Source organism: Tympanuchus pallidicinctus, unplaced genomic scaffold (genome assembly GCF_026119805.1).
Source record: "Tympanuchus pallidicinctus isolate F22 unplaced genomic scaffold, pur_lepc_1.0 scaffold6, whole genome shotgun sequence".
NCBI classification, from domain to species: domain Eukaryota; kingdom Metazoa; phylum Chordata; class Aves; order Galliformes; family Phasianidae; genus Tympanuchus; species Tympanuchus pallidicinctus.
Genome location: NW_026294780.1, coordinates 12,974,446 through 12,988,201, shown reverse-complemented (window position 1 = coordinate 12,988,201; position 13,756 = coordinate 12,974,446). Strand labels below are relative to the sequence as shown.

Sequence of the window (13,756 nt, the reverse complement as noted above, 5' to 3'; positions counted from 1 at the left end):
TAAATGCAAGTGGTCACTAGGTGGTGCCCTCGGACAAATTTTGCCTTTGTAGGTCTTCAGCAAGTGGATGAAAGAGCTGCTCGATGCAGTCTATCTTAACACACAGTCAACTCAGAACTGCAGCTGTAAGGAAGGCCACGCTACACAAAGGCTTTGTGTTAAACCCCAGCTCCTGAGTGGCAAATGGTCTTTATGTTCTTGGGAAAACCTGAGTGTCATCAGCTGCTCTGATCTTAGAGGTGTGCAAAAGCTCGAAACGGCTCAACATAAGAAACCTAAGCTTGAAGAACAACTAGATTCTGATTAGCCCAGCTTTCCTTTATGAATTACCCACAGCTTTCTTTTTTCCATACAAAACTCACCTACAGAGAAACCCATATAAACTGCCTGCAGTGGAACACCTACTAGTTAACTTCACACTCACAGGTGATCATAAGAAAACAATCTCTCTCACTTTCCATCTCCCATTAACAAAATCTGTTGGTGAGTTTAAAAATTACAGTTTTCCATAACATGCAACCTTACCTGATTGTAGTGGGTTTCACAATAGGCCAGGCCTTTTCTCTCGTAATGACGATGACCCAGGAATGGCTTCTCACATTTTGCACAAACGAAATGCTATGAAGAAAATTAGGGATTTAGTTTGGATTTCTTGTAAATAACGGTGGGTTTTTTTTGAGAGAGCAAACAAACAATCCCTACTGAACAGGACCAAAGCCTACTGAGTCACTGTGCCATCTCGAAAATAACAATTACAACTACTGTTTTGTGCTTTAGACCACTAAAATAACATTCCTTTTACTGTCTTTTAACATTTCAACCCAAAACTTCCAAAAAAGAAAAAAAAAAAATGCACTGAGGTGGTTCTGATATGTTATTAATGACAGAATAAAGTGAGATCAAATAATTTTCACCACTGTTACGTCTCGTGAAGAAAGCACTTGCTGGAGGAGAATTTCACAACAAAGACTGCTTATCTTCATAACTTCAATGGAAGATTCAGAACTAAATCTTGCACACGGACTTGAAATAGGAACTGCCACCTAAACTGCTTTAGAAATATTTACATGGCAAGTAAATGGAAACCACAGAAATATTACAATGCCCACTAGTATTACGTTTGTCACAGAACTTGACGGCCTTTCTGTATCTCCTGCTTCTCACTTGGGGACATTTTCTTCTACATGGACCTTGCAAGGCTTCCTTGGACTGCTGATTTTAGCTCCGCATGCAGAAGTCTTTTCTCAGTGGAAGATCAGACACAAGAAGGTTGAAAATGGGATTAGGAGATGCATTTGCTGACCACTGCTGCATACTTTCCTAATCCTCTCATGGAAACTGATCGGCCATATTCCAGTTAAGTAAGTTAACATTTACATTTGTGCAAGACAACGTGTCAGCTGATGTTTACCTCCACGTGCCACTGTTTGCCCATAGCATTCACCACACGTCCTTCAATTGGTCTTCTACATGCTCCACAGATGGGGACGCCCATTTTGTCATGGCAGGGTAAACAATATAATTCTCCCTTCAGCTCACGAGCATCAGCAGTAAGTTCCTTCCTGTTCAGAAATTCATTAATTGAGAGCATGAATAAAGGAACTGAACAAGTTCAACTCAAGAGCTTCTGTAGAGATCATTTAATTTTTAGCACTTGTTTTAGGAACTGTATTTGTACTACAATAATGTATTTAGCAGCATCAAATATGCCAGTTCGATACGATTATTTCTTAAACAAGACTGATTGATTCCACAGAAAACTAAGGAAAGCCAGCTAAGTAGGATGCATCAAATCTCTCTGAAAACAGCTACTGAACTTTTTTCACACAGTTAGAAAGCTGTAGTCATGCCTGGCTTGCATTCTGCCTCTCTTTGCACCAGTATCTTTTGGATTTACATAAATGTAACTGAAAGGAAAATGCACTCCTCTGCATTTTCTCCATGATACCAAACATCAGAGAAAGAATAACATAAGCTGACAATAGCACTGGCACAATACTACTGTTGTTTTTCAAATCAGCCTCTGCTATGATCCTGAAAGGACAGCTTCCTTTGTAGTACAAAATAGACAACAAATAACGTGTGCTGTATCCTACAGTGCCCCCTGATCCACGCATCAGTGGGGGATGTAGAAACACGCAGCTACGTATTCTGCAGCTGCAGAAGCTGACAAAATGAGGTGAGAGAAAGCTTAAAAGAAAAGCATACTTTGGGCAAATAAAATCAAATAAAAAGAAAGAACATAGGCAAGGTAATGACTGAAGCAGCCCAAAAAGACCACCTTTCCACCCTTTATAGCAGAAAAATAACGTCAATGATGTGTGCCCAGATTTCCTATTTCCTAAGATACTCTGTGCTGCACATTACAGTCTTTCCTCACTTCCCAACAGATCACCCGCTGTTTGAATGGAAGGCCCAATTCTACCACCCAGGAGACGTAACCAGACACGTATCTGGCAGCAAGGCACTCAGAACTCATCCCTTTGGCCTCTTGTACAGGACTGGTTTCCACTTTAACGTGCAAGTGGTGAAACAAATAAAACCAGCATTCTCCTGTTTTCTTATGTGGAACTCAAGTTACCCGCAGTTTGCACAGTTGAAATGATCAGGGTGATAGGGATCATTTTTGAAAATGAGGGGTTGCTCGTCAATAATGGCGTGGCACTTCTGGCAAATGTACTTTCCCAGGCCTCTGGCTTTTTCCCTGTTATGGCAGGGACGGCAGAGATGTCTGCAACGACATAGAAGAAGACAGGTAAGTACCAGCACCTGTTCCTAGGTAAAAAATAGAAATCAAGCATCTAATAGAAACTCATTTCTATCAGTTCTTTTGTGGAGTAGAATAAAGGCTTTAAAACAACTGCTTTGGTAGGCAAAGCCAAGCTCAGAAGAAGGCATATTATTTTCTGTCACCACAGAAGTATCGTTTGTTCAATTCCTTTCAATTTAATGCTTTACCCTCAAACTCTTAAACATTTAGAGTGGAAGCTGGATGACAAAACTGGCCCTAACTCTGTAAATAACTCTGTGTATCACATTAAAAATATGAAATCAATGGCTACATAGTCTACTTAAAAAAATCCATGAAGGATCCCACTGAAGTGAGAGTATTTATTAATGAATAGGGTGATACACTGGACTCAAATTGGGAACCCATGTTGGAATAAGAAACACCTATTTTAAAATGACAATCCTTCTGCATCTGATTCATTTCTAAGTGTCCATCACAGTATCCTACCCATCCTGAAACACCACCAGGTACAAAATACACACTTGACACCTGATGAAGAAGTAGATCAGTAGTTAATATTTTATGTGCATATTTTAAGATATCCACTCTCAGTTTTATGATGCATTCTTAGACCTTTTTCTCATAGAAGACACTTCAGTTACTCCATCTCAGCAGGAAAGCTGTAGGAACCATAACCTCTACATCCCTCCCAACTTTCATTTCACTTTCATCATCATCAGTGACAGAAGGAAGGGTGAAGACCCACCTGCCAGCATTCTTGACAAATCCAATATCTGCCAATACTTGTTGGCAGATATCACAGCAGAAGCATTCCGGGTGCCAACTGTTGTTCATAGCTTTAATAACACGGCCAATAATGAACTCACCTGTAGGAAATACAGTAACAGGATGTAAAATACCATGCTACACAAAGTTAAAAGAAGCCTGCCACTGAATCATAGAATTACATAATCATTTTTGCTTCTCTCTTCTTCCAGAAAAGGGTATTTTGGAACTGTCATTGACACAGTGTTGACTTCTACTCCGCTATGTCTATAATCAAGCCTTGAAAGGGCTCCAAATTCAAAGCACAACAGAACTGAGTTTGAGCGGCCTTGACCCTACTGCAAGAAAACTGGAGTCAAAGTACGAAGATACAGCAGGAGAATGCACTTACTAAATAGTAAATCCAACACACAGCCATTTCTGATCTATCGCATAGTCCTGTCCTGTGAGGCACTGAAAAAGTGAGAAAACTACCATTCCATATTCTCTACTGCACAGCCATGCCAAGCGTGCACATTGTTCTCTGCATACACATTGCAGCCATGGCCCCTGAGCAGTGCAAACACTGCCTAAAACATGTCAAGAGCTCAGCTTCCTGGTGCTGTGAAAGGCTGAATCCTGGCTCTAAAGAGCCTACTAATCAAACAGCTGTCAAAGAGAAGCCATCAGGCAGATAACAGATACCAATGAAATGAAGTCCAGCATGCAAGTCTGTGGCATGCTATTCATTCCCATGAAGTCATAGCTTTTCAAGCGTAAAATTGAGTAGAAGCAACAGAAACTAACGGGCTGTGGCAGCTGGGCAGGAAAAGTCCTGAAGATACATGGTGTAGCTCCTCCATTAACTTGCCAGAGCCCAGAACAGTTTCTGGTCTCTCTGAGTGCCGCAGAGGTGAAGTTCCCTCTGCCAAACTCACCAAAGGGAAGCTAGGAGCAGATCAGTGACAGGAGCAGATCAGCAACCGGAGAGGAACAGAGCCCTGCCATGGATGGACAATGCTGGTATGCAGGAAGAGCTGTGCTTTGTGTTTCAAGGGGTTAGAAAGGAGGATTCACAAAAGTCCTTTCCAGGCCAAGAGCAGTAAAGGGAAAGGGGAAGCTGTGGCACACAAGAGCAGGAAGAGAACAAAGAAGGGAGACTGCAGAGTAACTGGAGGAACACAAAGGTCCCTCACGCTTGGGAAGTGACTGGACTGCAGAAGGAACAAAGCAGTTCCTTCTGGTTTGTCACACACTTCAAGTTCACTCAGATATCACCACTGAGCTCTTCCTCTTCCCCTGCTTGTTCAAATCTGCAGCTGTAAATCTGAAGGTCCAGAACATCTGCTTCCCCTCCTTCCAGCATCCAACCACACCCTCTGCACAAGGGAAAGGACTTCCTAAGATAAGTGAAAGTTGTAGCAGCTTGCCCAGGTGCCTCAGAAAAATAAGAGCTTCCATACCTGATCAAGCAAGGGTACAGCAATGACTTCTCAACCCTGACCAAGCAAAATGTCTCACACGCAGAAAATGTGGTGTAAAAGAAAACTTGCATTTGATTACAGTGTAGCAGACATGCAAGCATTTACTCAATAGCAACAAATAAAATACAGCCCTCAGTGTTACACAGGGTAGACAACAGATGCTGAAGACTTAAAGGAATTTGTGTCAAAAATAGAAAGCTGGTGATATCACTAGATGATAAAGACTGCCTCTGCTTCTATAGAGGAGGACAGCAAGGATAGGTTACAGTGGTCAAAACAAATTAAGAGTTGCGAGAGGGTTTCAGCTGCATGAGAAGGAACACGTGAGTACATGCATGTGGATGCAGAAAATCAGGAGCTCATGAATGGGCTGCTCATTGACTCACTGGATGAACAGTTAAACTACTCATGCAAATAATGCAACCTTTTTTTTTTTTTCAACCTACTGTTTGATGACCTTTAGGAAAAGCAGCTCCCTAAGTTCACTGAAGTTCATTCTGAAAGTTCCTCTGCTGTGTGGGGCCATCTCCCAGAGGAGATACAACAGGGCTGCACATCTTCCCCCGGCAACATATGTTGACTTCCCATTTGTGATCAGTGTGAAATATTTCACCTGAATGTAAAACTTACCACACTGATGGCAGCAAGGGGCAAAAAGCATTTGAAAATCATGTTCGCAGTACTTCCTCCCTTCAAACTGCAAATGGAAAACAAGGCAAGAGAGGTTAGGAGCATGCCCTTGACATAAATACTGTAACATAGCAGGTTGTTTTCACAAGCAACTGAATAGTAGAGGATAAGGAGCTGCATTATAAGCAAACCTGACCGTGTGCTAGAAAAAGAGGCATGAAATTCACCCACCTTAGTTCAAATACTGCTGTTAATACAACACTATTCCTTTAGTATTGCTGAGAGTGTAACCCACCTTCTTTTATATGACCACAGATGCCTGAATTTTGAGAGACTAACGAAAATCTGATGCAGACAGAATTCTATGCAGGAAATTAGCTTTTGAAAACTCTTCCTGGGGGGAAGCATTTTCCCTGAACCCATTTGATCCCTTCCTCACTCTGTGTTTCCTGTAAGAATGGCCCAGCGCACTGGAGGAAGTAAGTCTAGGGGAAGGAAGAACACCCAGGGACAGAAACTTTGCAATTCATGGAGCACTGCGGGCAAAACACAAACAGAAATCATGCTTTTCCTTCACGATGTTTGTTTGAGGAAATTTTAAAGAACAAAATTCTCTGAATCGGCTGGAATAAGGAGCTGATCTGAAGTGATTTAGAGCTGAATTTTCTCAGAGCTTAGAGAAGTTCAGTTGCAGGTCATGCTCATACAGGAAAATAAAAAAACCATCTGGAAGAAAAATTGTATGGCACTGCACTAGCAATCTAACTGAGGAATATGTAAGAACATGTAGACAAGTATGTCCTAAAGCAATGGGAAATGTTTAGATACCTTCAGGCACACAACTGGTACACACATATGCCAGCCAGCATGTTAAAACCAGACAGATAATATTAGATATGTTTGGATTTGAATGTCTTAAGTTAAAAAAACCTGGAAAGAAGCACAGCAGGAAAATCCCACTCCTTTCTTTGTACTGAATCTAACACAAAACAAAGCAAATAGCGTAACATATGACCCACAAATTAAGTTTTGATGCATGGATAGAAAATACAGCCATATATATCCTTTTGCACTCTGAAATTTCAAGGATCAAATAAAACATAAGTACAGTAATACAGTGCAATATACAGAACCACTGGCAGGATTTCATGCAGCCACCATCACCACTTAGAAATCACTGAAAACGTGAGATCAGAAACTTAATTGTTGTGCCCAGCCTGAATCTCACTTACACAAGGATCAGAAAGATGCGTGCTGCATGGTCTCTTTCCAGAAGCCTATTCTAGCAACTCATCAAGGGCTTTTAATACTCTAAAACAGATGACTTTTTAATTGGAAGTATTGTTTGTGTTGTTTTTTGGTTTTTTGTTTTTTTAATTAAGAGACAGAGGACTATTAGTGTCTCAAAGAGTAATGGTAACTATTAGTTCATTGAGAACTGTGCTTGCTTCCTGCCAAATGTAATTCTTTTTAAACTGAAAAAAAAAACCACCATCAGAAAGCTTCCAGCCTTGTGTAAACAGCTGGTACATTGGGAGATGCACATGTTTGCTTGGATTTCAGAGCCACAAATTGATCTGGGCAGACAAAACAGGTTTCTGTCAGGCAGGTTGGTTACTATTTGCTTTTGTTTCTATTTTCAACATTCTTGGCTTGTTTGTGCAGCATTTGTGGATGATCCAGCAGCTCCTCCATTAGAGAAAGTCTTAAATTTTTGAGAGAAATGACACAGCATAGATTTTAACAGCAAGGTCATTGGACTGTTGAATGGTGGAGGTCCGTTAATTCTATGGTTCTGCATAGGACACTTCACCACAACATTACCTCCAGCTGATTTCCACATCTTTACTAACCTATAACTTGGAAAGACTTGCGCAAAACCCGATTATTTTACAGATGCTTCCTCTAGGGTAGTTTCTGGTAAAGCTCAATTAAAGAAAACACTCCAGGTTGAAATGGAATAGAAATAAATGTGAGAAGTTCACTGCAACTGCACTTTCCTTCTATTCTGTTATAGATTATTAGAAACACAAAAACAAAAAGGTAGCTTCATAAGGATTTTGTTGCATTTCTTCTACTGTGGGATGCGTGTCTCTAAACCCTTCCATCTTCCCTCCCCCAGCACAGCACAGAGGAGGCTGGCGTTTTACTGAAACAGTGCAGAGAGATGCCCAAGGGCTCCTGGGAGGCTCGTAAGGGTCCCAAAAGGGTTTTTAACAAATGGCTGTGCTACAAGTAGTATTCACCTCTGTTTGAAAGCAAGGTGCCCACAGTTCCCACTGGGAAGGACCTCTAGGGAGGTCTCCATTTCTGAAGTCCAGAGTAGCAAGGTCTTGTGAAAAAGCCCACTGAGTAATTGCAATGGGGCAAACCAGTCCCTCTGGGCAAGGTGTCACCAAAGCTGCCCATGCAAATGGGCTGTTATTCCACTGTCAGTACTGAACTGTGCACTGCTGTCTGTTATAAAACTCTCTGATGGCAACTGCAGAGAAAGCAGCCTTCTGTTGCATTCTGCAGAGATACCAGCTTTGCTTCCTGAGTAGCCTAACCGGTTCTGCCTCACCATGGTGGAGCAGAGCATGAAAACTTATGGCAGCACTTGAGTGCAAATGTGATAAGCGGTTTAATGACTAACTGGGGAAACTCTGCAATGCTTGCGATAGGCACAGGAAGAATATTTAAACTCCCCAAGTCTTTTCCAAGAAACTCTAGCTTAGCTGAACTGGGCACAGAATAAACATCATCTAATGCAGGGCTAACAACAATGCATGTGTTTACCAACAGGGAACCTGCTCAGAAAAACACATTACCTGTCCACATCCCCACATGCATCTTTTTAAAGTGTTCATTAAGCCAGTCCAAGGAAGATATCTTTTCTTCCTTAGAACCATAGAATATCCTGAATCATAGAATCATAGAATCGCAAGGTTGGAAACGACCTGCAAGATCATCTAGTCCAACCACAACTGGAATTGAGAGGGGCCCACAAGGATCACTAGGTCCATCTCCTGGCTCCACACAGGACCACCCAAAAATCAGACCTTTTGTTTGAGAGTGCTGTCCAAACGTTCCTTGAACTCTGGCAGCTCGGGGCTGCGACCACTGCCCTGGGAAGCCTGTTCTATGCCCACTCCCCATCAGTCTCCTCTGCTCTGGGCTTAAGAAACCAAGGGGTCTCAGCTGCTCCTCACGCATCTTGCCCTACAGACCCTTCCCCATCTCTGTAGCCCTTCTCTGGATACTCTCTAATAGTTTTATGTCCATTTTATGTTGTGTGCCCAAAACTGCACACAGTAATCTAAGTGAGACCGCACTAGCACTGAGTAGAGTGAGTGACTGCCCTCTTCAGTCACTATTTCCTCACAGAGATAACAGATCACCTCAGTTACTCATTGCCAGCCATCTCCTGACCATTGGCCAACCTAAGCTTATCCTTTATCTGCTTAGGGCTGTTCCTGTTCCTCTCTCTCCCCTAAATGCTCTCAGCTGGTATATTCCCAACACACATGCTGAGGTGCTAAACCACACTGCATGAAAGAAGAGCAAGCTTGCCTCCACTTCTCCATGAGCTACACAAAAACTGTGCCAAGGTTTCCACTGCAATCTCAGGACCACTTCAGTGCTAAGTGAAAGCTGTGAAGGCAGCATGGAATATCTGGAGAGTGCAGATGCACTGTCAAACATTTCTAACCTGCCCAAAAGGCACAGGGGCTAGCACAGTATGGATATTCACTCTGTACAAGCCAATATAAATGTGGGTGGAAGGCTGAGTGATATTTATGAACCATCTTCTGATGCTTGTCAGAGCACTTACAGAGACTGGAAAGTATCTCTCTTCAACAGCAGCAGATAGACTTGCTGATGTAGGGAGAAACTGCAAGATCTTGTGGTAGACATTAGAAGGACTTGAGGCAGAAAAATGGCCTGAAGTTCAAGCTACACATAAGTCTTTGGGTATTCTCTTAGTCTTGATAATCACTTTTTTTTTTAACTTAAACTTTCCACTTTCTGTGTAAAATTTCTCAAGAACAAAGTCACTGCAAACCTCAACCTAACCTGAAAAAAAAAATAATTAGCAATTTAAACAAAAACATATCTAATAAGTACACCAGCCTTCTTTTATTCCCAAAACAACCATTGAGCGTTCACTTTTGACTTAATGAATACAAATGTTAACAATGTAACTAAAAACCATCAGATCGCTTGCCCCTGCCAAATAGGTCACACAGCTATGGTCATTGATGAGCAACAGAAAGGTTGCAACATTCCTAGACCAGGTGCAAACATAAAACTTTCTTTCCACTGCAGCCCACTTCTATCTGTGCTTTAGGAGGTACAGGCTGCCTCAGAAGACCATTCCTCTTTCTGAAAGAGGTCCGTGGATGGTCCCACTGTTATTTGAGAGTCAGAAAAAGGATGAATAAAGTGCTCATTATTTAGAGAAAATACATTTTATTCTTTTAAGACAGTTTTATCAACAGATGTTTTACTTTTAAAACGTATGTATCACTTCATATTTGACTCAGGTCTTAACATGTCACGGCAGACTCTTCACCATGCCTGCAAGCAGGGAGCAACCCATGGAATACTAACAATAATAATGCAAGGTGTAAGTATCTAAGGGGTGTTCTGTTTTGTCTTTCCTTAATTGCTACTGTTTTGCAGCCCACCTTTTGATGTGTCATGGACCACTGCTGGTTCATTTTGCCACAAATCGTTCAACACTATCTCTACTGCACTGAGAAACCTTTTGATCCTCAAGCAAGGTGAGAGAAAGCAAGACCAGGAATCCCCTTTGCCAGCCTCCTTTTCCAATTAACACTCCTCGCCCAGTCTCCTTCTCCAAACCATACAGTATAATTAAAAACACCACTGTGGAAAATGCAATGTGCTCTTGATGCAATGATGGCACTGCATGTGAAGTGGGTTAGAACAGGATTTTCAGAAGCAACTAAACATTTGACAATTTTGAGAACTCTGCCTTTAATCTGTTTGAACCTCAGCTAGCCATCCACAAGCTTCAGGTAATAATAATGATAAAACCTGTCTGCCATGATCTACCCTTCCTTACACGTAGGGTTAAAGAAAGGTGAGTGGGGTATATTAAATGCTGGGTTTACCTGACTCAGGCATCATCTGATTTTGGCTGTCAACACACTTCAATCTCAGCACGCTGGCTTACAAGTCATCTCTACAAACAGTATTTCAGAAGCTGTGCAGGCCTCACTCACTCACTCACTCACTCAGCAATAAACCTCCTAAAGACTGCAGGATGCTGGGATTTCCCTTTGATGACTCTCTTCTAAGAAGAATGCTTTTCCTGTATTTCTGATACAATATACAGTCTATAGATTTTAAGGGAAAAAAAAACACGCACAGGGAGAGAAATCTCCAAGAGTTCTTTTCTCAGCCCTAGTAACACTAAGTTACACACTTAAATAAGGTTATACACACTGATATACTTCAAACAGCCACATAAACATTTCTTCTTTTTTCTCCCCTATACCAGGCATAATCTTTTGGAACTCCATTTCTTCAACAACACTTGCTAAGGTATCGATCAGTCTGCAGTTACTTCTCCCAGCTTACCTCATAGAAGAGCCCTTCAGGAAACTGCTGGAAGCACTGGGCACACACGAAGCACTGCTCGTGGTACAGCTCACCATTGCTGTTGACAATTTTCTCTGCTGGTGCAAAGCCCCCTCTACAGCGCTCACAGATAGCATTTGCGAGTGCGTTTGCCATGTTGCTGTACAAAAACAAGAAACAGAAAGAAAATGAGCCCCAAAGGCAGCACAACTGATTCTGGTTCTCTATTTTTTTCCAAAGCCAATGGCATCAGCCTTATGCTAGGCTGCCCACTGAAAACTTTTCAATGAACTCAATGACTTGTGGTGCTCCCTTAGAAATAAAACTGTTGTTTCCCTCTGGCTCCAAACACTTTGGAAATAAAAACCCCACAATGTGCTCTAATAACTACTGATTATTGTCACAGATGAATTTGCTGTCTCTTTATGATGAGAAAAGGCAGGTAATTCAAAGAACTAATATAAAAGTCATGGAACACATTTGAATTACGGAAAATAAGGTCAAATGTTAGCAATAATTGAGGACTTCACACTAGAAAATATAAATGTTAATTCTGAAATAATTCATAATTCTAGAATACGAGAATTCTAGAATATGAGCATACAACAACATTAATTCAAAAGCTATAAGCAAGCAACGTGGAAGAGTTTAAAATATTTTGTCTGGCAGATTACTGAAAACCACAGCAGGTAAACAATCAAATCTGTAAAATCACTTCAAGCCATATACAACTTGTAGAAATAATAGTTTAAAGTCATAGGGTTTTTGGTTGGTTTGTTAGGGTTCATCTCCATAAAAGCAGGTCACAGCACCCCAGCACCAGACCAAGGACAAGGAGAAGGTGGGAATGCTCTAGCTGCTGGGGTGCTCCACCATAACCCAGGCACAGAGCAACAAAAACTGGTGATGAAAAAAAAAAAGAAAACCTCAAAAAGCAATCTTGATTGCTTCTCAAAGGCATGTGACCATAGAATGAGTGTGAAAATATCAGGGGGACTGCAACTTCACTAGGATTGTGTTCACTTATGCAACAGTCAGTACAGCTGTCTTACACTTAAGGCTCTAGTACCAAAAAAGGGTCACTTTCTTGTCCTTTGCAAGTGCCTTCTTACTAATACTTGGGTTCTCAAAGCTATGCCTTTCAGGGTTATTTCTCTGCCCTAATATCACTTGATAGCAGAGAGCAAATACAGGGCAATAGTCTAGTTTCATACAATCTGACCACAAGTGACAAAAGCACTGTCTGGACAATCACTGGGACATTATTTTACACACAGGCACAGATTTGGATATAGTAAAGCAATCTGCTGCATTTGCCAGTGCGGAGCGCTGGGTCCTGTGTAAGATGCCAAGACTTGCCCTCTGAGCAGATAACACCTCTTGGCTCCCTTCAGGCTTGACAGGAATTGTATTCAGTCCTTGCACAACATTCGAGTTAGCAAGTATACACCTACCACATAGCTCCAAAAGGAATGTGCTTTATCTATTGCTTACACTGTACCACAGAAGAGCCCTACACAAGGTCACATCCGACCAGTTATTATTAGCTGTATCTTTTTTTTCTCTCTCAGGAGCACTTTGCAGAAGACAATTCTGCTATCAAAATACTCACTGTCCTTACAGCAAAACAGTGAGTGGCCAAATTTCACGAAGGAGGTCAGACTGAGGAACAGTCTATTTCACACTTAAGAGATCAACATATTGAAAAGCGGCAGTGATCGTGTGTATAAAGTGTAGTTAAGCACACAGTTAGCCAATGGGCTACACGGATTACATATGTTTTCTGCAGGGGGAAAAAAGCCAGACATTTCACCCACCCTGAGTTAATCTGAATGAGCAGTAATCACAACATAAACCATGAGCCTCACCATCACCTCACCAGTTCCTGAGTATTAAGGATGTTAAACTTGTAAGTTATTTAATGCTAAGTGCCGTCAGAGAAAAAATGTAATCCAAGTAAAAACACGTATGTAAAAACAGTGATGCATGCAACAGTCCTCCATTAGTGAAACAGTCTGCACGTTTGCCCAAAACAAGCAAACAATCTGAAGTCAGAGACTACTTGGCAAATACCAACCCTGCTTCAAACCCCAATAAAAACTTCTGACGCAATTACTGATTAAGTTCACGGCACCAGCTCAAATTTTAGTTGATGATTACAACTGGCAACGTATCAAACACAGAACTGTGGCAAAGGCTGCCTTAGAGTATGGCTTACAGAGCCCAGACGGTAAAAAACACAGCGACGGTATGCCAATAATGTCACTGCAGTTACAGCCCAGAGCTGAACAGCGCGGACTTACAATTTTGCGTAGAAGTCACAAAACTCTTTGTAGAGTTTAATGTCACTGTGCCTACGCTGCAGTTTCGACACTGGTTTCTCGCCTTCATTTCCCGCCGAGTTGTAGGCATTGTGAGAGACCCTGTGAGCGATCTCTTCATCCTCTGGTATCGCGTAGGGGTGACCTCTATGCTGTAAGTCCATGTTCCTCTAGCTGCTATCACGGGTATGTATATTCTGTGCTTATATCGCGAGGGAGCTGGAGGCAAAGGCAGC

The 13,756-nt window shown here is 41.7% G+C and overlaps 1 protein-coding gene and 1 long non-coding RNA gene across 7 annotated transcripts in view; one reads left to right on the top strand and one right to left on the bottom strand.

Moving 5' to 3' along the window:
* The window catches only part of LOC128071750 (uncharacterized), a 370,870-nt gene that overhangs the window by 2,483 nt on the left and 354,631 nt on the right, over nt 1-13,756 (top strand). The gene's annotated exons all lie outside the window — the stretch shown is intronic.
* The window catches only part of LIMS1 (LIM zinc finger domain containing 1), a 66,445-nt gene that overhangs the window by 5,321 nt on the left and 47,368 nt on the right, over nt 1-13,756 (bottom strand). For 4 of the 6 annotated variants that reach the window (XM_052664769.1, XM_052664772.1, XM_052664767.1 and 1 more), the window contains exons 2-7: nt 11,200-11,359; nt 5,611-5,677; nt 3,498-3,618; nt 2,582-2,731; nt 1,412-1,562; nt 526-618 (exon numbers count right to left, since the gene is read on the bottom strand). In XM_052664769.1, the coding sequence (XP_052520729.1) occupies nt 526-618; nt 1,412-1,562; nt 2,582-2,731; nt 3,498-3,618; nt 5,611-5,677; nt 11,200-11,359 (742 nt within the window). Of the gene's footprint in view, nt 1-525; nt 619-1,411; nt 1,563-2,581; nt 2,732-3,497; nt 3,619-5,610; nt 5,678-11,199; nt 11,360-13,502; nt 13,730-13,756 lie in introns of those variants that run through there. The other 2 variants (XM_052664766.1, XM_052664765.1) reach the window with 1 other exon arrangement.